The sequence below is a fragment of the Lissotriton vulgaris genome, chromosome 8, assembly GCF_964263255.1.
Source record: "Lissotriton vulgaris chromosome 8, aLisVul1.2, whole genome shotgun sequence".
NCBI lineage: Eukaryota > Metazoa > Chordata > Amphibia > Caudata > Salamandridae > Lissotriton > Lissotriton vulgaris.
The window spans coordinates 1,369,595,230-1,369,619,476 of record NC_141696.1 but is presented as its reverse complement, the minus strand read 5'-3'; the positions used below and the strand labels follow the sequence as shown (position 1 = coordinate 1,369,619,476).

Genomic DNA, 24,247 nt, shown 5'->3' with positions numbered 1-24,247 from the left:
CAGCCCAGAAGCCAATTTCATTCCCTGCACTATGGCCCGTGACGTACTGGCTAAGACACTGGCACCGAAGGGGTATCCCTCCAAAAGCAGTAAGTTCTTGACGCGGATCAGCTTTAAAACTCTCACATTTTGCCGCGCACATGAAAATGGCCCCTCATGTGCACAAGATCAAACAATTTGGCCAAGCGGAGAAGCTGCTGTTACTCCACAGTTCTGCTCAATATCTCACAGTTTGGCACATGGGGATAGGATATAGCGTACTGACCAGAGCTGCCTATTTTGAGAACCGAGTTCGAATCTCGCCGCCGGCTCCACAGCACCCTTTTGTTTTGGGGTTTTCTTCCGAAAACACCAGAGTTTTATTTTCAGGTCCGGGAAAGACACATTTATACTCCCAGACTTCCGAGCAGAGATGCCTCCCCACAGCGGCGGCAGCAGGAGTCTCCCCCCGCTGCATGCTGGTCCTTCATCACCATTCATGTGCACAAGATCAAACAATTCGGCCAAGCTGAGAAGCCACTGTTATACCACAGTTCTGCCCAATATCTCACAGTTTGGCACATGGGGACAGGATATAACGTACTGACCAGAGCTGCCTATTTGGGAACAGAGTTCGAATCTAGGCGCCGGCTCCACATGTGTGAATCTGGCCAAACCACTTAATCTCCCTGTGCCTTCACAAAACAAAACAAAACGTCCCCCTCAGGCCATCCCCCATTTTATTTCAGCAATTCAGGAGTTGCTGACCACCTTAGTGGTCAACAACTCCTCTGTGCTGATCTTGGGCAACTTTAACTTCTGGCCCCATGACCCCCAGGAAGACCACATTTCCAAGGACTTCACTGAATCTCTTGGTTGTCTAAATCTTACTCCTCATATCCACCTTCCCACTCATACAGGTGGTCATATTCTTGACCAGATCTGGTCAGCCAATTTACATATCTCGTCCCTTGCCATCTCCCCTTGCATCTGGTCTTACCACTTTTTAATCTCCTTTTGCTTTGACCTTGGGGCCACTAATAAGATTTCCCTCCCTAAAAACACCTGGGCTCGCAACTGGAACCGTGTGGATATGGCCGCCTTGTGCTCCTCGCTCCCTCACTTGGCTGATACCTCCCCGGATTCACAGGTTACCGCCATTAACAACTGGCTTCCAGCCTCTTGCGACCTAGCTGCCCCTCCCAAGATTGTCAGGACTTGCCGCTCCCACGAGGCCAATAGATGGTTTACTGATGACCTTAAAACCCTCAAACTTGCACTCAGACAAGCAGAATGCCACTGGAGGCGCGGGTACTGTCCCATTCTTAAGTCCCAATACTCAGCCCTCCTCCGCGATTACAAGAAAGCCATTCTTTTGGCTACAACAGAGCACTTCTCCGCTAAGATCTTCCTTGCGGCTAACAAACCCAAGGAGATCTTTACCATCGTCCATAACCTAGCAGCCACCGATCGAGTCTCTCCTAAACCCGCTCCTTCTCAATCCCTCTGCAATTCCCTTAATGGTTACTTTCTTGACAAGATTGCCACCATTAAACACAATATTCCTCTGCCTTCCTCCCTCTTTTCTCCCCCCTTACTTCCTTCCCCATCTACCTTTCTTGACCAGTTCCCCGCTATTTCTAAAGAGACCTTTCTTACTCTATTGAAGAAAGTCAAATCGGGGTCCCCCTCGGATTGCTGCCCTGCTCGCATATTGAAGGAGGTCTTTTCCAACTGTGTAGAATCCCCCCTTACTCTCCTTAACACCTCTATCATTCAGGGAACTGTCCCAAGTGCTTTCAAATCAGCCACTGTTATTCCCATCTTGAAAAAACCTGGGGCTGATCCTTCCTCTCCCTCCAACTTCCGCCCTATTTCTTTACTCCCATTCCTGGGTAAAATTCTGGAGAGCCATATTACCACCTGCCTTTTGGCCTTCATCGAGGAGAACCATCTCTTAGCTTCCCATCAGGCCGGCTTCCGTCCATCCCATTTGATGGAATCCGTGGTCCTCTCTGTCCTGGATGAGCTCAGGCAAAGTGCGGATACCAACTCCTCCCAGACCCTCGTTCTCCTCGACTTTTCCGCCGCCTTCGACATGGTCGACCACTCCATCCTTCTCGACCGTGTCGGGGGCGACGGCATCCGGGGGACTGCCTTGGCATGGCTTACCTCCTTCCTACAAGATCGGACACAGGCCGTTCGTCTGGATGGCTTCTCTGCCCCCTCCTGTTCTGTCACTTGCAGGGTTCCCCAGGGCTCCTCCCTTTCCCCTCTCCTATTCAACCTCTACATTCACCCTCCTATTGCTGCCTTACAAAACATCGAGGTGTCAGTATTTAACTATGCTGACGACCTCCAGCTTATCTTCAATCTTTTTTCCTCACATGACTCTATTCTCAAATTCCATACTGTACTCACTTTCATCTATCATTGGATGAACTCCAACCATTTAAAACTTAGATCCGGACAAGACGGAACTGATCCTCACTGGTAGCGTCCCCAGTTCTTGGTCCTACTGCCTTTTGGCCCCCTGCTCTTGGTTCCCCCCTCACCTTCCACCAAAGCAAAAACTCTGGGCATCCAAATCAGTCAAGATCTGACCATGCGCCCCCAGATTAGCTCCATCGTCTCGTCTTGCTTCCTGTCCCTCCGCATTATCCGCAAAATCTCTCATTTTTTTTCCATCGAGGCCCTTAAACTTATCATCTCGGCCATGATCGTTTCCCGCCTGGATTTTGGCAATAGCCTCTATGTAGGGAATCCGGCGTACGAGCTCAGGCGCCTTCAACTTATCCAAAATCAGGCTGCGCGCCTTATCTACAGGCTCCCTAAGTGCCACTGTGTAACCCCTTTACTCAAATCCCTCCACTGGCTACCCATCTCCCAACGCTCTCTATTCAAGTTGGGCTGCCTTTCCTTCATGGCTCTAGCCGGCACTGCGCCTGGGTTTGTTAACTCAAAAATTCGTGCCTACTCTCTTAACAGAAGCCTTCGCTCCTCTACCCAGGCCCTTCTGGAGGTACCTCGCTTTAGGAGAAAAAAACAGGGAGGCCTGCGTTTCTCCATCTTGGCTCCCTGCTTCTGGAATGCCCTCCCTTTCACCATCCGTTCCCTCTCTGTCTACACGGACTTTCGCAAAGCCCTGAAAACTCATCTCTTTTCCTTAGCTTTTTCTCTGCAATAATCTCCCGGCACCTCCTCCTTGCCATGTCAAGTCACAGCGCCAAGAAACCGCTCGGTGTTAGTGCGCTCAATAAATTTCTTCAACTTCAACTTCAACTTCCTTCAACTTCAACTTCAACAAGCCTCTGATGACGGGGTCGGCTGAAACGGGGGCGGGCACGGGAAGGAGCTGAAGCACCACCATCTTTCTCCGAGGCGAGGCAGAAATGCCTCGAAGAAAGCAGCAGCATTTTTTGATTTGGTGGCGTGATTTTCTTTCTGTCCACTTCATATTGGCTGGAAGGTAAAATTCCAGCCAATGGGAAGAGGAGAGAAAAAAACAAGAAAAAAGCGAAAAAAGACGCCCCCGAATCGGAAAAAGAAGGGGCTTGAACGGAGTGACGCCCCTCTCCTCCAATGGCTGGCCTCCGTTTAGGAAGTCAGCCAATGGAGAAGAGGGGCGGGTTAAAGCCCTCATTCTAAGAAACATTACATTTTGAACCGAGACTGCGCAAGCGCAGCCTACGGTCCTTGACCTAAAAATGAGAATGTATACATGTTTTAGGTTTCACGTGCCTACATGCAGTATTACACTGCATTTTCACTATGTTGCTAGCAGAGGTCCTCACAGAAGAGTGCAATGAAGATGGAAATCCGTGGGTGCGCTCTACTACCAACAGAGGTCATCACAGAAGCATACCCAGCAAAACATATTGCCCAATACTACCAACAGAGGTCCTCACAGAAGGGTACAATGGAGATGGAGATGGAAAGCTGCAGTTGTATCATACTCCCACCAGAGGTCTTTACAGAAGAATGCAATGGAGATGGAAAGCTGCATTTCTCTTATACTACTGACAGAGGTCCTCGCAGAACAGTGAAATGAAGATGGAAAACTGCAGTTTCCCTATACTACCAACAGAGGCCTTTACTGAAGAGTGCAATGAAGTTGGAAAGATGCAGTTGCCCTATACTACCAACAGAGGCCCTCCTTGAAGAGTGCAATGAAGATGGAAAGCTGCAGTTGCACAACGTTACCAACAGAGGTCGACACAAAAGAGTACATCGTAGATACAAAACATACTGCACTCCACTACCAAACAACGTCCTCACAGAAGAGTACAATGGCGATGGAGCTTGAACGCTGCAGTTTTGCGATAATATCAACAGAGGTCACACAGAGAAGTACAATGTGGTTGGAAAACGTGTTCCACTATACTACTAACTGAGGGCCTCACAGAAGAGTACAAGCGAGATTGAAAGCTTCAGTTGTGCTATACTACCAACAGAAGGTACTCACAGAACATTGCAATGAAGATGGAAATGTTTGGCTGCACTCTCCCACCAACAGAGGTCGCTTAGCATGAAAAAGTGAACCTGCAAATCGTAAAGGGATGTAGGCTGGAATGTCATGGCTTACTGAAGATTGCAAACATGACAAGACGCCTCTTCGAAGTAATGAACAACAGGCATTTGCACAGCTAATAGATTACATTTGTGTACAGTGCATGTTGTCAGAAGCATATAACATGCAGGTACACATGCACGCATAAAATATGCACATAGATCAATTCAGATACACACACATCGTTATACACACACATTTTTCCTCAAACATACAGGTAGATAAGTTCTCAGGCCAACAAATCAACAAACAAGACACACACAATCACAGTCACACATTACTAGGGGCAGCAGGGGCTCAAGCCTGATGAGCCCCAGTGAAGCTATAGTGATGCACCTCAGGGCAGCACTGCGTGATGCCCCTCACAGAAGCACTTGCTATTGGGCATCAGAGGAGTTGTGGGTCTTGTACGGTTCAGGAGGAACCGCGTACAATATAGGGTAACACATGGATGACCACCATCTAATGAGACATATCTTCAGCTGGTCCTAAGCATTTGCAAGCAGTATTTTGATAATGAAATCAGCAAATCAGCAATGAAAGCTTCATTAAGCCATAAATGGCTGGAAGTGTCACATGACATGACCACTTGGCCTCAACGGATATGGAAGTATGAATGGAAAATAAAAAACAAATATACCTTTCCGTTTTTAAAATATTGACATTTTTAATTTGCGGCTTTCCAATAAAAATGTTTTTGGGGGGGGGCCTGCATTCTAAACAAAAAAGTATGTATTAGGAAACATCTGTATTTACCATGCTCCTCTAAAATGTTTTGTAGCCAGTGCTTACATTTAACTTTAGACCAGAAAAGGCCCCATGCAATTAAGCACTGTACTAGGAAATGTAAAGGATAACAGAATCGCTAAGTAAGACAAATCACAGCCTCACTGAATTGATTTCTGTGAAGATTGGATGTTTTTCTGCCAAACCATTAACAAAGTAAATCCAAAATAAAGTATTCGGACATCAAGCAAAACTATTTGTGGAGCACAACAGTATCAACTCAACCAATCGCAATATCAAACTTTGGCACAGGGATCCTGTTTTGAAGAACTCATATAAAAAAAATAAAAGTCATTGGACCGGATTCACAAAGGTAAAGTAAGACGAAAGTCTAACTTTATGGCTTTTGATATTCACAAAGGGTACTTACTAGTCGTAAATGATCTTTCGGAATACCGAAAGTCGTAAAGCTAGACTTTTGTCTCACTTCACCTTTGTGAATTGGGCCCTTTGTGTGAGTACTAGGATGGAGCTTCACAAGGATATTCATGGGCACATTTATCAAACTTTCACACATCACAGCAAACCACCTTGCTGCGCTGCGTGAAAGAGCAGGAATGTGCCATATTTAGCATTATACGGCGCATTACGATCCATTTCCAGTGCTGGTGCACAATGTGCTGCCTAGTGCCAACAAAGGCACCCTTGCGCTATGTTACAAGGGGGCCTGCGTTGTAGGTGGGCTTGGTTTAGTGCAGGAAGAGACACATACCTGCACATAAACAATAATGAACATGTAGAAAGAGGAAAAAACTAGGAGAAATAAAGATATTTCTCCTGGTTATGCCTCACCTAGGGAAGGGCAGCATTTTGCTGCATTCCCAGGTCTACCACTAATGGCAAATCTGGAAATGCCCCAAAATCTACAGGTGGGTGTGTGGGAACACCAAACGCTCCACCCATAGAAAGCCTTCCTGTCACAGAGTAAAGCAAAGCAAAGATTTGCATTGCCTTGTGTTACTCTAGATTTATTAAGCCATGTAGGACCACACAAGGAGGCCTTGCGTGTCATGATAAATCTCACTTAAAATTTTACGTCGCCCCCTGCACCCACTTATGTGGTGCAAGATTGATGCAAAACCTGGATGAATATGCACCTTATTCTGGGCCACACAGAAGCTTCTTAGCAGCCTTGTGAGATCAGACAACCCATGATCCATCTGAGTACACACTGATGGAGTGGCCTGTTTCTTTGTTTATTCCTATGGCCTTTGATTGCTTGTGTAAACAAGGGAGGGCCTTCACACAAACATAGATGTACTTGAAGAAGATTGGAATAGCACAGATGCAAAGTGCCATTGATAGAGCAAGGATTCGAGGGAAGAAAAACTTGCTCGGATCAACCTCTCATTAAAAGATACTAACAAATAGAAACAATTGATAAAAGAAAATTAACATACACATGACATTCATACGTGGGAAAAAGGTTTTATGCTTGCTTAAATAACAAAGAATAATTTGCTATGTAACCGAAATCCTGCTTGAAACTGAAAATAGTCTTGCGCATGTGTGATTTTGTATTGCGCAAATAACCATGTGATTTACCCTTGTGAGAGGAAAACTCTCACGCATGCACAAGGAGTTGCTAACTGAAGATATCGAGGTACCGAGTGCCTGGCATATGCTTGCCTGGATTTAAAGACTTATCACTGCTAATGCTTTTGCTTAACAAAGAAGAAAATAACATGAGCTAGAGTAGAAGTGGGTGGTGAACAGTGATAACAAAATATTTGAGAAATTAACATCTGTTTATGTTTCCTTTAACAATAGTGTGCGTTTGGGCTTAATGTGCTAAGCCAAAGGGAAAGATGGCGGTTGAGATGTAACACAATTTGAGTCTGCGCATTAAAGTTTTGAAGTGACCTGGTGACCGGATCATTGACAGGCTGCCAAGAACCAAGGACAGGTGCCTGGGAACGTTCTTCAACTGTAGAATTTCATAGAAATTGAATCTAATTTGTTCTGTGAATAATGTGTGAAAGGAAATGGTTCTGGAAATTGAATACATTAAATGGGAAGGGTTTACTAGACAAAGAATTAGTTAAAAAATTAAGAATGACAGCATGAGGTGATGATAACTCCTCTGCCTCTGCCCAATCACAATCCATGATTCACAGATACTTGCAACTTCCTAGGGTGGGACATGCAAAATTAAAGGGTAAAACTTGAGTGACTTAATGTTAGAGAAGAGACAATGTCAATGCTGAGTGAGGAGTGGGCAAGAGCTGCTGCTGGAGAAGAACAGACTGGGAAGATTCAATACTTAGAGACAGCCTGATTAGAATGAAGATTTGCAGAAGAATATCGAGGAGGAAGAGAGTGTTGGGCTCCGGTGCGTCGGGTTCTAGAGAAGTGTAGTAAGTATAATCCTATCCTGCACCTGTCCTTTAGTCTTTGTCTCCTGACTCTTTATCGGGTGACCTCCACCAATCCATTTGGCCAGGGGTTGGGTTTCCCCATTTCACCAGTAGGCAATTATATTTCTTTCTTGAATTTACATATCTTTTGCAAAGTACGATTTATTGTGTCTATTGTCTTTTCATCTATCACTCTTAATGCATTGAAGTTGTTGAATGAGTCTGTATATCCGAATGCAATTTGATAAATGGATTTTTCTGTCCCATGAAAGTTGATGGAGTTTGCACTGTCAATCTGTACAAATGAGTGTTAATTTTGAAGGAATTATTAGATAGATTCATCTATTGAATGTTACTTGGAGTCTGTGATGTATTTATTGAAAGATAAAAGATAGGTTAATAAATGTGTTAATATCACCATCAACTACTTAACTAATGGTCCATTGACCAAAGGAAGAGTGTTGATCTGTAAGATTAGTTAGATATTGACAAATTCAGATCAAAGTGAAATAAAACTTGACCCCCAGCGTAACAGTCAGGAAACCTGAATGTGTATATGGGCCCATTGTGAATAATATGTTGTTGGTGAAATGTTTATCCTAGCCTTTCGCTGGATCACCCTCATCTTTGTGAGAACACGCTGGTCACAAAAATTGAGATAATGTTTATTCACTATAGCCTGGCTGATGAGGGTTATGAACCCGAAACCGGTCCCAGGATGCTTGTTTCCGGTCCCAGGAAGACATGGCTTGGCAGTTTGGGCTGGACTGTTCCCATGAGGCACAGGGTAAGGCTGATTTTCATATAGCCATGTCTGAACTGGGGTGGCGGAGTGAGCTAAAGAACGGTGATGGATTAAACCCAGATCAGTTGACTGGGGGTGAGTGCTTGCAATGTTCAACACTCCGTCCATCATCCACTTTGGTTTTGCTTTATTCACTAAAACAGCATTTTGATTATTAGCTCCCCTGCTATTCTGCAGTTCCAACACACCTTTCAAACAAGCATTGGAAAAGCCAACAGGTCTCACCATAGAGACCTATTGCCTCAATCAATATATTTTCTTCATGCTGTACAGCATCAATGCAGATGCTGCACAGCATTAAGGAAAGATTCAAACAAATGTAAAAAAATAAGCACAATGGTGCAAAGACTGGGCTGTGTTATTTTGTAGGCGTGTGCATGCATTAAACATGCTCGCTCATGCCTCCAAAATGATGCATCCAGTGACTGTGTCATCGAGCATTTTTTAAATGATAATGGGGCCGATGATCTGGGCAGCGGTCAGGGATAGTGGGGAGGAGACAGCAATGTAAGCTGGAGGAGAAGCACACGAGTGTTGAGAGCCCATGAATAAATGAAAGCTACATGGGGGCACAGAAGCACCCACGGCAATATTATCACAGGTGGGGAACAGAGCACAAGGGCAAAAGGTAGCAAAGCATGGATGAGGGGAGCTAAGCACTTGAGGGAGACAGCTCAAAACACATGCACTCTCATAGAGTGCTTAGACAAAAAGGGGAAAAAGTGGGTCCATAAATGCAACCAGTGGAAAGACAAAAGTACCTCTGCAATGCTCCAGGAGTGTGGCAAACACATGAAGAGGAAATAAAGCACAGAGAAGTCAACAAATAATAAGCAAGAAAACGAGAATAACAAAACTCATTCTTGAGATGTGGATGTGGATGAGGATGTGGTCTGATGGCTAGATTGCCGACTTTGGAGCTGGGAAACCAGGATTCGAGCCTCAGGTTCGCGTCCACATCCTGTGAATCTGGGCAAATCACTCAATCTCCTTGTGCCAACCAAAACAATGAATGTGTGTCCTTGTGTAACGTAACCAGTGCTCTTGTTAAGCGCTCCAATATCTTTGTGTCGAGTTCGCGCTATATAAGTCTGCAAAAAAATTAAAAATACAGCCAGCCAATGGTAAGGCATGTGAGGGCTCTGAGCTCAGTATGAGCTGACAATAGACATGTAACAGACTGCACATGCACTGTTTAGGGTATACACCTGTTACAACGCATTTGTTACAACGCACTACCGTTACAACGCGACTTTTACAACGCATACCATTACAACGCATTGCGCTGGGGGGCGCTCTAGGATAGGGAATAAGTATAATTTACTATCCAACACCTTCCCTAGGGTCCACGGGGACTGGAGTTAGATTAGTAAATTATACTTACCACTATCCAGCACCTCAAAGCGCTATGCGTTGTAATGGTATGCGTTGTAATGGTCGCGTTGTAACGGTAGGTAGTTGTAATAGTATGCGGAGTAACATGGTACATCCACTGTTTAGTAAGCAAGGCCTCAAATGAGGAAAGGGGCAGAAGGTGAAATGGCGTCAACTAAATGAGAGTTTCTGAGTCAAAGTTGGAATAGTAGAATGGAAGAGAAATATTGCTAAGATGGAATGGTATCTCAGAATGCACCTGTATTACTGCACCAAGTAAATAAGAAATGTCCAGTCAAAAATATAACCTGATATATGAAATAAAGGTCCCAGACATACGTTGTGTATTTAAAATTATATTGGGTAACACTGATAAGTCATAATCATAGCTAATACAATATTTTGAGTATTTGGTTTATGAAAAACATTAATTTCAATACTTCTTACATATGGCATATGAATCACAAGTTAAAATATCTTCTCAAAAACATCAGTGTGTATTTTTGGGTTCATATGGCATTTCATATTCACAGTTTCATACTTTAACTGTGTCGTATCTATATAAATGCAACTATGTCTTAAATGTCTCATTCTTCTAAAATACTACTGCCATCTTTTTGTCCACAAACCTGAATTTGATATTTTTCCATTGCTTGCAGTGCCAGCGTTTCCCGGGGCAACAAAGACCTTTTTGACATGTGGAGACTGGGCAAGTTTCCAGGACAGCACATGTTCTCTCGCGCCACTGCCTATCACAAGCACCCGGTCTGCCATCACTACATTAAATCGGAAACAGAATAACATTAGAAAAAGACTGGGTCAAATCATTTAGTATCACATATGCAGCTTAGTTTTTCTAGTGCTGTTGTCGCTATTTAAGTTCGTTGGTGGTATTAGCTGTATTGTAAACAGATCTGCAAAAGCAGCATTAGAATATGTCAGAAGGAAAGGCTTAATTTGACAGCATTAAATTGTGCATTGTCGCCAGTGGTATTTAAAAAAATAAAAAATGTTGCAGGGCAAATTAAAATACTGCAGGCAGGTTTTACCACCATCATACTCAATTGAATTTCAACTGACACAAATTTCTTTCAGTAATATTGTGAGCACAGCTGACAAATTGAACAACTGGCAGTACAAAACTATTGTATGAGTTTAGGCCCTAGGAGCAACATTTCAGGGTGAGTAAAGCACATTTAACTATTACCTACATTACCCAAGATCTAAGCAATATATGCTAATGATATAATGCTCATAAAAGTGATAATTTGCATAATAGACATAGAAGAAGACAAATTATTTTAATACCACGGCAATTAATATATTTGCAATAGCATTAGAAAGTCTTGTCACTTGATGAGTACATGACTAATATTAACAACAAAATTAACATTTTTGAAGGGATACTTACGAAAAAGAGGTAAGGAAAATCAAAAATACGTTCACAAAGAGTTTTCTTTATTCGCCAGGACTACATGTGGTAAATGGTTTCTATGTATTTTCCCTCTCTACCACTTTATCAGAATGTCCTGTGACATCATGGAATGTTAGTGTGCCTCACTGTGTTGAGATTGTCAGTTGGTCATCTCAGGCTGAGGAGCTGGTAGCTCTCTCCTGGTGGGGTTTCTCCTTGTATCTTCCTATCCTATAACCTGCCACCTAACTACCTATCAATAAAGAGGGATCTTCTACTACACCTGGACTACGCATCCTTGTTTGTGTACCACATTTTGGCGACGAGGATGGGCGCATTGTTTGTGTACCACATTTTAGCGACGTTTCTTGGACTAACCTGTGCTGCGCATAAAGAGGACTGTAACTTAGCACTAAGGAAACCAAGGACTGTTTTGGGATCCACTCAAAATTAAAACAGAAGTAAGTTTATATCCTTTTGTAATCGGAGAAACGCCCAGCAAACCCCACCAGTGTCCTCTTCACCCTGGACAGCCTGCACCCTGGGCGTTTGATAAGTGAAGGAGTCCACTGCGACCTTTCTGTCATCTGGGAATTGAGTATCTCCAGCCACAAATGCGTGTGAGATTCATCTGGCCTGATCCCCCTACTGTTTCTCTATGGCTTTTGCACCATGACAGTTCGCCCAGCGCTGGCAGTTTCTTTCACAACTGCCAACATCAGTGAGTGTCCTACTACGGCTGCCCAGCGCTGGCACTACCCTTCACTACTGCCAATTTTGTTGAGGGTTATTTCAGGCATGTTTTTTTTGTTACGGACCTTTCCAGCGCTGCCAGTACTCTTCACAACAACCAACATCGTGTGAAGTTTCCCCTGCTTTCCCTGTCTTTGCGGTGAACTCGAGAACAGTGTCCTCGCTATGAGCCTACGTCTTGCAAGCCGGATTGCTTTTAGTGGTGAGTGGAGGACACTTTTGTTTGGTGTTTTGTGTGCATTCATCATGCGATGTACTCTTTGGCAGTTGAACCGCTACTTTTTGAACAAGCCTCCTGCCATGGCGCGCACATTGACTTACCTGTCTCGTGAAGCTTTTGTGACGTTTGCTCCACTGCCACTGCCTCCCTGCTCCTGTTTCCGACTTCGGACGGCACGTCTTCGCCGTGAACCATCCGGCGCGGACGTGACGGCGTGCCGCCATTTTGTTTGGAGTTGCTGCGCGTCTGCGCATGTGTATTTCTAGTGCCGTCACTCATCCAGAGGTATTTCCGCTCAAGCCTGCCCTGCAGCGCCAGTCCCTTCAACGGCTAAAATGCCTTTTCTACTGTCTTGAGCTCACGTTTCTTGACATCGGCTCATTTCAAGCTTCTCTACTTCGTTCACGCTACGAACCACAAGTGAAAGGTCAGTTGTGTACTTCCACATTGAATGCATCACGTATCGTGACTTTTCAGAGGTTGTTTCCTCAAGGACTTTGTGACTGACTTTTTCACCTTGATGTCTATATCTATTTGCATCTTTGGAACACTGCAACAGTTTTCACTACATCGCGCTGTTCATTTGATGCCACTCTCTTCCTGGAGCTGTCTATGAAGACCCCGGGTGAGATACCGCTCACCGGGGCCAATGTTTTTTTTGTTTGTTTATTCATTTGCTTATGGTTGAACTTATTGGTTTTTCCGTGCATGTTGTGGGTGGGTGTATGTGTGGAGTGTTATCTCTTGTTCTCATTGGGAGGTTCTTCAACTGTTTTATTTCTTCCCATTGTATATTGTGCATTTTGTGTCTGCAGCAGTGGTTGTTGCTTTGACATACACCTAGAGTTACACAGAACTCTCTCTGGGTGATCTAGTACTTTTTGTTGTTCTCTTTTGTGGGGAGTTTAGTTTCCTAAGGCAACATCTTACCCTACGGTGTACCCTTATTTAGGGGAGGGTGTGTGGCTAGTCAATGCCATATTTTGAAACTAGGGCAATGTTGTGCCTTATGGTGTACCCTGTATATTTATAGGGGATGTTCTAGTTTTGGTCTCACAGGGTGTGTATCCTGTGTTTCACACTGCTTTGGCAGCTAGGGTGTTTGTGTCTAATTTTACCCCATCCATGTACGTAGGGTTAGTACTTATGGTGTACCCTTACTTAGGGGAGGTTGTTGGGTTGTGGTGCCAGTCAGTGCCTACATTTTGTTTCCTAGGGTCTTGTTGTTACCCTTTGGAGAAGTTACGTTGCGCACTTTTAACGTGGTGTACCCTTTCATTAGGGGAGGTTGTCTGCATGTAACTATTTTGTTCGAAAGATTCAAGGATTAGTATTCTTTGTGTACCCTTTTCTGGGGAAGGTGGTGTGCGTTGTCAGCGCCGCCATTAAGTGATGTTGCGTTGAACAATTTCTACATTGTTCAATTGTGTACCCTTTTGTTAGGGGAGGTTGTTCGTGTTGGTCTAAGTTGCATCACTCTATGTAGGTAAGTCGGAGTGCGTTGTCAGCGCTACCTCTTGGTGTAGTTGCGCCACTATTGTCAGTGTGTGGCTACTGTGTGCTTTGTTCCAGGGGTGTTATTATCCTCTGGTGTACCCTTTCCTGGGGAGTTGTTTCGTTCCACAGTTTAAAGGTTGCCTTGTTAGGTGTACCCTTGTAGGGGAGGCTGTTAGTGTATATCATGCACTAATCTTTATTGCAAGGCATCCTCTTTTTCTGTGTAGGTTGCTATTTCATCTTATTGTGCTTACTTCCATCTGCACACATTTTGTGGTTTCACCCTGCTTGATTTGCCAGGATCGCTACCTTGTTTTATTAAGGAGGGTGGATGGGCATGTTATGTAATTTGCATTCTTGTGTTTTGTTTTATCATGACCATTTGTGCATCTTATGTTTATCTTTCTACATGCCTCTTTTTATTGTCCTTTGTTTCTGCTTTCATGCTTGAGTTTCCTGCTTTTTCAAATTGTCTCTTTGACTTGCTCTTGTGTCTACAGTCTCCTCTGAATCCTTCTGCTCCGTCTTGACTTCTTACTTGCTGTTGTTTGCTAACGGAAGAGGATGTGTGGTAAATGGTTTCTATGTATTTTCCCTCTCTACCACTTTATCAGAATGTCCTGTGACATCATGGAATGTTAGTGTGCCTCGCGGTGTTGAGATTGTCAGTTGGTCATCTCAGGCTGAGGAGCTGGTAGCTCTCTCCTGGTGGGGTTTCCCCTTGTATCTTCCTATCCTGTAACCTGCCACCTAACTACCTGTTAATAAAGAGGGATCTTCTACTACACCTGGACTACGCATCCTTGTTTGTGTACCACACTACACAATACCAAATAATTAATTAGAGAATATTTTTTAAATAAACTATTGTGTCTTCACTCATTATCACATAAGTTCACAGATGGGCAGCCAGGTGCTGAGTTCTCCATACATGACATGTAGATTTTTGCCCACGTCTAGGTGGATATCTCCGACTTGATGGTAGTTGCCATTCCAGGCAGAACCCTCCAAATAGGGGTACAGTTACTAGTCTTCACCCCCTCACAAGAGCAGATGGAGCTGCTATGACTGAAATTCTGAAATTCCATATGTAAAATTACTACTGATATTCAGATATCTACCATATAGTTGTTAGGGGAGCACACCTCAAATGAGAAGCCCATATAAAGAACGTATTTAATGATCCAGCTCCAATCACTTTTCAGACCATAAATGTCAGCAAGGAGGTAAGTGAGAAAACTCTAAAAATAACTACAACTCAAGTTGAAAATGTGATTAGCGCACTGTGCGAAAATGGAGCTCCCGGGCCCAATGGCACTCCAGCAGTCATATTAAAAATGGCCCCAAAAAATGGGCAGAAGTAATATCAACTATTTTCCTAACTTACTTCCTCTGAGCATCAATTCTGGAATACTGGAGATGCTTAATTCTAGTGACAGTTCACAAATTCACAGGATCAAGCAGAGTGAAATGCCTACCAGAGCCTCTGATGAGGAAGCAGAGCTGGGTAGGTCCTAAGCAAGGCGCCACTTCGCGTCTGAGACGCTAATTGGCGTTTCACCCTGCTTTATCCCCTTGAGATCCGATCTGGTCATAACTAGAGTAATTTTCCAAGACAAGGTACAATTGTGCTATGTTGTCTGATGGGTGACTGATTACTTTAGCACCTAACACAAACCTTTGAATCTAGTTATTAAGTAGTGTAGGTTACAGTTATTGGGTCCTGAAGAATTGCTATTTGATCCTTTGAGGACAGGTATAGGCAAAAACATGTTGACCTTATGTTACAACTTATGATTCAGACCTCTCCTTAGAACCATTGTTTCTCAATAAATTGGCATAGTGAGCTTTATCAGTAATATGCTTCTATATTTATACTTCAACTATTTCAATTCACCCCCTATCACCACACTACACACACAACACTACCCACACCTCATCATACGGCAAAGAAAAGATGTCCGGCAAAGAGCCGTCTAGTGGATGCCCATCGGGCATTGCAGCGCCGGCACAACCAGGAGCATGCCCAAATGATGAAGCACGACACCTTTTGGGGTGTGTGAGGGCACTTGCACCTTTGGAGCCTTCTCCTCTGACCTGGAACCCTACAAATGCTCTTTCCTCCTTTGTCTATAAGGAATGGCAATCCCCAGTATTATCACAAGGAGCACGCGTGCTGGGCCTACTCAAGCTCCTGGTTCCTCTTTTTAGAAGAACAGTATGTCAGGGTCCCATTATCCCTGACTTAATAATAATAATTATTGTTGGCATACTGTGGAGATTGATCCAAGGATGCGCACAGTACGCCAGCAATTATCCTCATTATCCCGGGGACAGCGTTAAACTAGAGGTGGGTACCATGATGCAACAAGATGCTGGAGAGCTTTGAGTCAACCTTTCAGACTCCATCTCTTTTTTTAAGTTTGATTTATTGAGGAGAAGAAAAGAAGGGAAGGGGGACGGGGGAGAAGAGTTACAATAAGCGGATCAAAGAAATAAACAATGTAAAATAAGCGGATCAAAGAAATAAACAATGTAAATCAGACTCCATCTCTAACACAGTGCTAGCCCATCAGCTGTCCCCTGCTCAACAACAGTTCTAGGAGCCGCCTAGAAGAAGCAACTTCATCTCCCCTCTTCCCTTCCCCTAGCTCTTCCTTTCGTTTCTCAGGTCCTCTGCGTTTCATGTCTCTCCCTTCCCCTCTTATTCCTGGTAGGTTACAGTTTTTGGAAGGCTCTGTCGCTCTCACTTGTCACCTCCCCACCCTCACTTAGCACGTCGATGACATGATTAAACCTCTATCTAGGAAAAGAATAGAAAACACCACTAAGGAATTGGTCTCTATAAGGGGGAAATATTTTCTTCCCTGTGACACTGCTATTATTAAATTGCCAAGTGCAAATGCAATCCCAAACTCAGAGCTCAGAGCATGCACCACGCGCTCACGTTGTGCGGAACACGTCACATAGGGAGGACTCTTATAACAACATGGTGACGTACATAACATTCCACTGGTGATATGCCTAAATATTACGAGTAATTATTTTTTGTATTTAATTCCGTAGTATGTAACAGCGCCACTTACCTAAAATGCCTCGTGAAGCCTTAGAAATCCCCGGGGCCTTCTTTTGTAACGGCCTCTGTTGCATCCCAGTCGCTTAAAAAAGAATATATATTCTCCTTACGTTGGCGTCACAAAATAGAAATCTGTCGGCGGGGAAGAGGTCGGATGGGCGCAAAGACTCAACTTCCCTTGGAAATGCAGCTGCTGACCCAGTGCGAACTTCCTCTCGAAGCAAATCTCACCAATCCACGGATGTCCCTGTCTTTATTATTCATAGTGCACAATCAATTTCCCATGAAATTAAGGAAGGACAAGAAATACGAAGAAAGCAATCAAGGGGTCAGGGAATGAAATTGACAGGTCCCAGCGCGATGGCACGTGCAGTGCAGTGGACGTCGAGTTTCAGTCATCGCGAGGGAGCGTCGTCTTCCGTCCAGGGCTCGGTCCTCGACCGCTGGCAGGATCCATCATTTTCCAATGCATTTAAATGTGACATTTTCTAAGGTCACCCATGATTGGAGTCAAGCTCGCCCCAGACGAGGCAGTTGTACAGAACTGCGTTCTGACAGATTAATGGAAGGATACTTACGTTTTCAAATACAAAAGAACGTATTTTTGCATCAACACAAATTGAAAATGCATTTTAAAACGAAACTTTTTGAAGGGATCGATTTAGATGCAACTTTGATGTGCCAGAGGTGCTTGGATGTAGATTCACTAAAAGGCTAGGGGTAGCCAAAGAGACATCACACGCCCTTTTACCCCTTTCCATCACAGGTGACATCCTATGGCCTTTGACGTCTTCCAGGAAGGAATGCCAGGTGACCACTAACCCTTGTGGTGTCACAGGAAATACATCAATAAAAGTATGAACTCTAAAATTAGTGCACAATTTCTAAAATAGAGACTCCATTTATACCTTCATCAGATCACATTTCTCTTTCATTCGCCATGTCTATCTGTCACACCTATGCCTCAGTATACCTCTCACCTCCAGAGCTGCTATCTTCTTATCGCCTTCCTTCCCCATCTTCTTTTAACCTCCAGCGATCCATGTCATACCCGTCATTTTAACAGTTTTTCTACATCGAGTCTCCTCTTTCCCAGTTTACTTCTTAACCATATCTCTAATAAAGCCACCTCACAGTTCCATCACCTGTTCCTTCCCACTATCAACTCTCATTCACCTACATCTTTCCCAGTTTCCCTCCTGACTCTATCTCTGCATCCACCATGGGTGGTAGATCAATGATCGACGTTAAATGTACCCAAATTATAAATAATTGACTTTCTCACGGCCTCAAGACTGGCCTTCATCCCCTACCCTAACCACTTTTTCCCTGGCATCATTACCACAGAACCCTCAGCCAGAAACCTATGGCTACATTTCAACCCTTCAATGACCATGGATACATTCATAACCAAAAGGCTTTAGCAGTTGGATTTAAGTTACTGAATACACAGAAAATACCCTCAAACATTTCCGTTCACATACCCAAAACACAAATATCCTCACTGGTCCTTAATAAACTGGCCTACTGTGATGCTATATCAATAGGTCTCTCCCAAAAACATTTTACCCCCTGGATAAAGTTCTAAATTTCGTAACAATATTTGTCTTTGTCCTTTCTAGATACACACCTACCTCACGGTTCCGCCTTCAAGACTACTGATCCTGTCTTCAGTGCCTCTCTGTAATCCTATATCTATATGTGCTATCCAGAACAGACGCTCAGCCAGTGCATACATGTGCAGCATCTAGGTCGTGCTCCTTTCAGTTACTCACATCTCTACAATACATTCCCTATTGAAATTCGCTCATTCTTATAAAACTAGTTCAAGGAAAGACTAATTTTACAAACATTGGCTTAAATGCACCTGTCACTGTTATTATGTATATATGATAAATATAAGTGCTGCTCTATATTGCTCATCATTTACAATCTCCAACCCCATCTCTATGTACCCACCCAAACTGCTACTATGTCCTACTTACTGGTTCTGTTGCTACATACACAATTTCTTGTTCAAATTCTCTGTTGTGGGTGAATAAACAACAGATCAGCAGGCAACATTTCCAACAGTGTGTTGGGTATCTCTCATTCACTGTGCTGGATTTACCACACAAATCCAAGGAGCCAACCTACTCCGCCAACTAACAAGGGAGAAGACCCCCGTGTCCCTGCCTCCCAACCACCGCAGCTTCCATTATGAAGCAAGGTAAGCGCCCTTCCTCACCCGCCATTCACGCCATCCAAGACCGTGAAGTGCCCGTCCCTATTGGTATAAACAATTTTCTTACCATACAGCACCTCGCTCCCGGACCTTAAAAATAAAGGAGTAAACTCAATCCCCCCGACAAAGGAATAATCGTGCCCTCACGACCCTGATCCAGGACCCGTGAAGGTAATTATCCCCGGCTCTAGCAATAACATTAATTGCATGATCAGAGCTATCTCCAATCTTATGATCATTCGTTCTCAGTTTTCAGACGGCTCGGCAATTGCCCGACTGCAGTCCCACGCCAAACCAAGCCTCCCTAGGACTTGGCAGGTCAGTGCTCCTCTCACCAACGTTCACCACCACCCCACCTCACCCACGTCGACCGCAATCCTCCCAAGGATCATAATTATGCAATCCATTCTGAATTTCACTGTGTCACCACCGTCACGAGCACCCCATGTTAGATAAGTTCTGTCTTCGCCTAACTCAAATCAGAGACATCTCTCCGCTCACCTTATTATGCACTAGCGAACAAACTAGAAAAGAATGACCACTTAATCACTAAGTCACCGCGCCGTTTTTTCACTGTGCTACATGAAAATGCACGCATGCATAAGGAACCACGATAAAGTATCCTGTCACTTATATGACATCACGACTCACCGTTGTCTCAGATAATTCACTATGAGATGCATTTAAGAGTGGCCCTTATTTTATACATGGACCTTGCTGAATGTTTTTTAACTCTATGATCTCAGGCGGATGCCTTATGTTGTTTCTCCATTTTCCCCCTCTTTTCACTTTTACAGGCGTTCGTATTGTAAACAGGCAGTGATTTAAAACAGTCCTGATGATGATCCCGGTTCATTAGGAGCAATAGGGATCGAAACGTTGACGCTCTAAAAACAGTGTGACATGTAACTTATTGCACATATTAATTTGTATACACTGTTTGTTGAGACTTGCGGAATTGTTCATTTAATTCGCAAGCCACTTTTTGGCTCCAAAGAAATTTCTACTTGCCTGTTAAACCTTTCTTCTTTTTACTTACCCTTTCTCTTATTCTATGGTTTTTCTATGTTCTTGGGATAGGTACAGGATTGTGCCCTATCTAAATGTTCTTATTTGACCCCCTCCAGGTCAATTACATTTTTGTTATCTCTAAAAATAAAATACTCCTCGCCCGGCTGGGTTTGGGAGCTAAAATATAGCACTTATTGTGGTCTATATTTCCATCCACTTCTATATTGTAACTCCTTAGGACTCTTGTTCCTTTTAATAAACATACGACCCATGGTCCAAAGGCCCCATTTGGGTTTCCTTGTTCTCTAAAAAAAGGATTTACCACACAAGGCATCACAAGGAAAGCGTAACCAGGGACGCTTGAACAATGTATTCACTAAAGCTCTGACCTCCATAGGGCCTCAAAATAGCGGTAATATGTAAAAACGCGAGAGGACGCAAGGGAATCAAGTCGCAACAATAAACAATAGTAGGACAACAGGCATACCAATAGAAGTCTAGCCACATTTTCAAAAGGTTTCATGTGCAAAGTATCTGTAAATATATGTTTTATATGTGTAATGTATGGAACTCACCACAGCAGCCAGGGGAGGCTTTGCACGCCGAGTCCACCACCAAGAGTCACTTTGAGCGGGGGAAAAACGACGACACCATCGCCAGTAGCGCAGCCGCCCCGGGACTGCAAATCCCGGCAGCCTCTGCGGCGGCGCGCTCCCAGTGACGCCACTCGAGCACCAGGAGGCGCTTAAAGACGCCAGAGACCCGGCGAGCACTGGAGGAACTCACCAGCCGGTACAGCAGCAGCCAGGGAAGGCTTTGCACGCCGAGTCCACCACCAAGAGTCACTTTGAGCAGGGAAAAACAACGACACCATCGCCAGTAGCGCAGCCGCCCCGGGACTGCAAATCCCGGCAGCCTCTGCGGCGGCGCGCTCCCAGTGACGCCACTCGAGCGCCAGGAGGCGCTTAAAGACACCAGAGACCCGGCGAGCACTGGGGGAACTCACCAGCCGGTACAGCAGCAGCCAGGGGAGGCTTTGCACGCCGAGTCCACCGCCAAGAGTCACTTTGAGCGGGGAAAAACGACGACACCATCGCCAGTAGCGCAGCCGCCCCGGGACTGCAAATCCCGGCAGCCTCTGCGGCGGCGCGCTCCCAGTGACACAACTCGAGCGCCAGGAGGCGCTTAAGGACGCCAGAGACCCCGCCTCGCGGGACGCGAGCGGGACGCCGGGCGAAGACCGGGCAAAGGGCGGGCCCTCTGTGGCCCTCAGAGGCCGGAGGAGGACGGGACAGGCGCACCCCCTTAAAACTCTCATTCTAAGGTACTCAACTGTTATTTGACTATGTGCCCGGGCAGATGCTCTGAGGATCATTGACACTATTTCTCCATATGTGCGTTGAGGAGCATCAACACACTGATACTTAGTTAACTGCTTTGCTCTGCTCCGTACCTTGTGTGGCTAACTGTATCTTCTCCCACGCATCTGCTTATTGAACTGCCCAATGGATCTGATACTTGATCTTATTCTGTGATCGGTTTAGTACATTACTTGTTAATATTAATATGTCTCCAAGGGGCAGTCGCAGCAGAACAGCTGCTGTTGGGGGTGGTACAGTAACTGGCCCTATTAATAATTTTATAATTAAGGCCAATGATGCCATAAACCAGGGTATTTCTCTTTTAGAACGCAGGGTCTCACAAGATCTGGCCCATGCTAAACGTTCATCCCTTGGTCTTATCGCTTCTGCCACCACACCGATCCAGGTTACACCTAATAATATTAGACCTTTAGTAAATGTGTGCGCTGATTTTCATACCATCCCAAGTGAGGTAAATTTATCTGCCTCAATTCCTTTGATAGACTCTGAGACAGATATTAGCATGGATTTAGAGAAGACCCCAGACCTGCATATCAACCCTACCCCAGAAGTAATATCAGTAGATAACACGAGGCAATTAAGAGGCAGTCGGGAGGGTGCTATTCAAAAACAAATACAATATGCACCGAAACCCCGGACTCCAAAGGACAGAAAACATGGTCTGCCCAAAAGGAAAACTAGGAAAGGTGCAAATTCAAATTCAAACTCCCTTCAAAATATGAGCAGTACAAAGGAAATTATTGAGGAGGATGACAGAGAGGAGGAGCAGCAGGGTGGGACATCAGATAAGGATGGTAAAATTAATGACAACATTGCAATTGCAAATGATCGCATGCTGGAAAGGTTGGGCGAGCTACTTAGTATCTATTTGTCCCCCATTGAAAGTAGGCTCACTCGGATAGAAAAACAAATAGCCGAATTAAGCATCCCCATTAAGAATCTATTTAAAGAAGGTGCTGTAAACGGTGCAGTAACCAAACCTAGTTCCACCAAAATAGTAGGCACCAAACCAAACACTCCACAAGCACGAATCACAAATACTGTACCTAAACCCCCATTAGTCCCACCTAAAGGGACTATTGCTAGCCAGTCAACAGCTAACCCTAGTACTAATAATGTAGCCTTAGATATAAGGAAGGAACAGAACACTAAACAATCGAATGGGTCTATTGTGAGTCAATCTCTGAATCCCGCAAGTAGTTCTCCCATGGTTCAACTGCCACAAAAAACATTAAGGCAAGTTCCCTCACGTATTTACCTTCCACCTGAATGTGGGGCATATGTGCTGGTCCTAGTTAATGTTTCTAAATTAAGGAAGGACCAAGATGAAACTCCCACATCCCTCAAAAACAAAACCTTACACTGGCTAATTGCAAACTGCAATTTTCCTATAGAAGGTGCAAGGGAGATCATCCACACCCAGAGAGTGGGCTGGATAGGCCCACTAAGGAAAACGTTTGAGGGTGATTGTGTTACCATAAATTTTAAAAACCCCCAATGGGCAGAGAAAACATTGGCAAGTGCCCCATTACCTTCACCATGGGAATTCAACACTACACTCCTTCCACTAGGCTATTTTTATAGACATTTGATATCCCCCAAACAAACTATGGTAAATCACCCCATAATTCCACATCAAGATTTGAATTTTGGAGCAAGGATTAAATCACCGCTCTTCATCCAAAATCAAGATTTTAACCACATGAATGGCCGCAATTGGCGGAATCAGGTCCCAATGCCAGTACCTTTTTCCCATCCCCTGCATTACCCGCAATTCTCAACTATGCATCAATATAACTATAGAGATAGGTCTTACCCAGTCCCTGATCCCCATCAGTTCACATCGATAATTGAAGCTAGGCCAATATTTAACATCCGTACTCATAATCGGTTTGAATATTTTTCCAACTTAGATGAGCAGGACTGACTGGACACAACGGCTAAAAGTAATACCTACAGCCTAGTCACAGTTAGTAAACTAGAAGGACATCCAGCACCAGTTGTAGAATGTCAGGATCTGAATAATCCTGCGAAAATTATGCCCACTAACAGTATTTTGCCTGTTGCTGTTAACACAATCTATGATAAAACAGGGAGTACTGGGGGCAGGCCTAGTAAACGTTGCACTACCCATGGTCTATCAATTCTAAGCTGGAATGTTGCCGGACTGGAATCTAAGTTATTGGACCCTGCATGGATTGAGATAATTGATGATGTGGATATTCTTATGTTCCAAGAAACATGGGCTGTTGGGAATCTGTACATAGAGGGCTATCACTGTTTTAGTTTAACATCACCTAAACCCAGTTTTGGCCGAGCAGTGGGTGGCCTATTCATCGGGATTAAGATCTTGGCAGGTGGTACAATTAGAGACCTGCAGAGTGATAACGCTAATATTCAAATTCTTGAATACAAGTTAAAGTCAAAGACCACGGTTTATTTAATTAATTTTTATAATAATGATTTTTATTATGTACCGAACAAATTTATTTTGGCATTATCAAAGGTTTTAAGCAAATTGGAATGTTTCTTATCAGCAGATACCGAGACAGGTCTTCTAATAGGGGGCGTCTTTAATGCGAAACTAACAGAGAGTCATAGGTCTGAAAATCAGACCCATCATGATCTAGCAGAACGCAGGGGTTCGGAACTGTTTAAAATATTAACCGAATTTGACCTTGCTGACGCTATGAGAGTAGGGTTTAACCCTAACTCCCCTTATGCTCCCACGTTCATTAGCAGGGATAGTAGCTCTGCTATTGATTATATATTTACGTCACCACTGCTAACAGACTGTAT

General features: G+C 44.2%; 1 protein-coding gene across 2 annotated transcripts in view; it reads right to left on the bottom strand.

Annotated features, from left to right (window-relative positions):
- Positions 1-24,247, bottom strand: part of LOC147698758 (trifunctional purine biosynthetic protein adenosine-3-like) — a 376,225-nt gene that overhangs the window by 309,939 nt on the left and 42,039 nt on the right. The window contains exons 1-2 of one of the 2 annotated variants that reach the window (XM_086935328.1): positions 16,842-16,945; positions 10,501-10,647 (exon numbers count right to left, since the gene is read on the bottom strand). In XM_086935328.1, the coding sequence (XP_086791454.1) occupies positions 10,501-10,647; positions 16,842-16,905 (211 nt within the window). In that variant the 5' untranslated portion in view covers positions 16,906-16,945. Of the gene's footprint in view, positions 1-10,500; positions 10,648-16,841; positions 16,946-24,247 lie in introns of those variants that run through there. The other variant, XM_086935329.1, reaches the window with a different exon arrangement.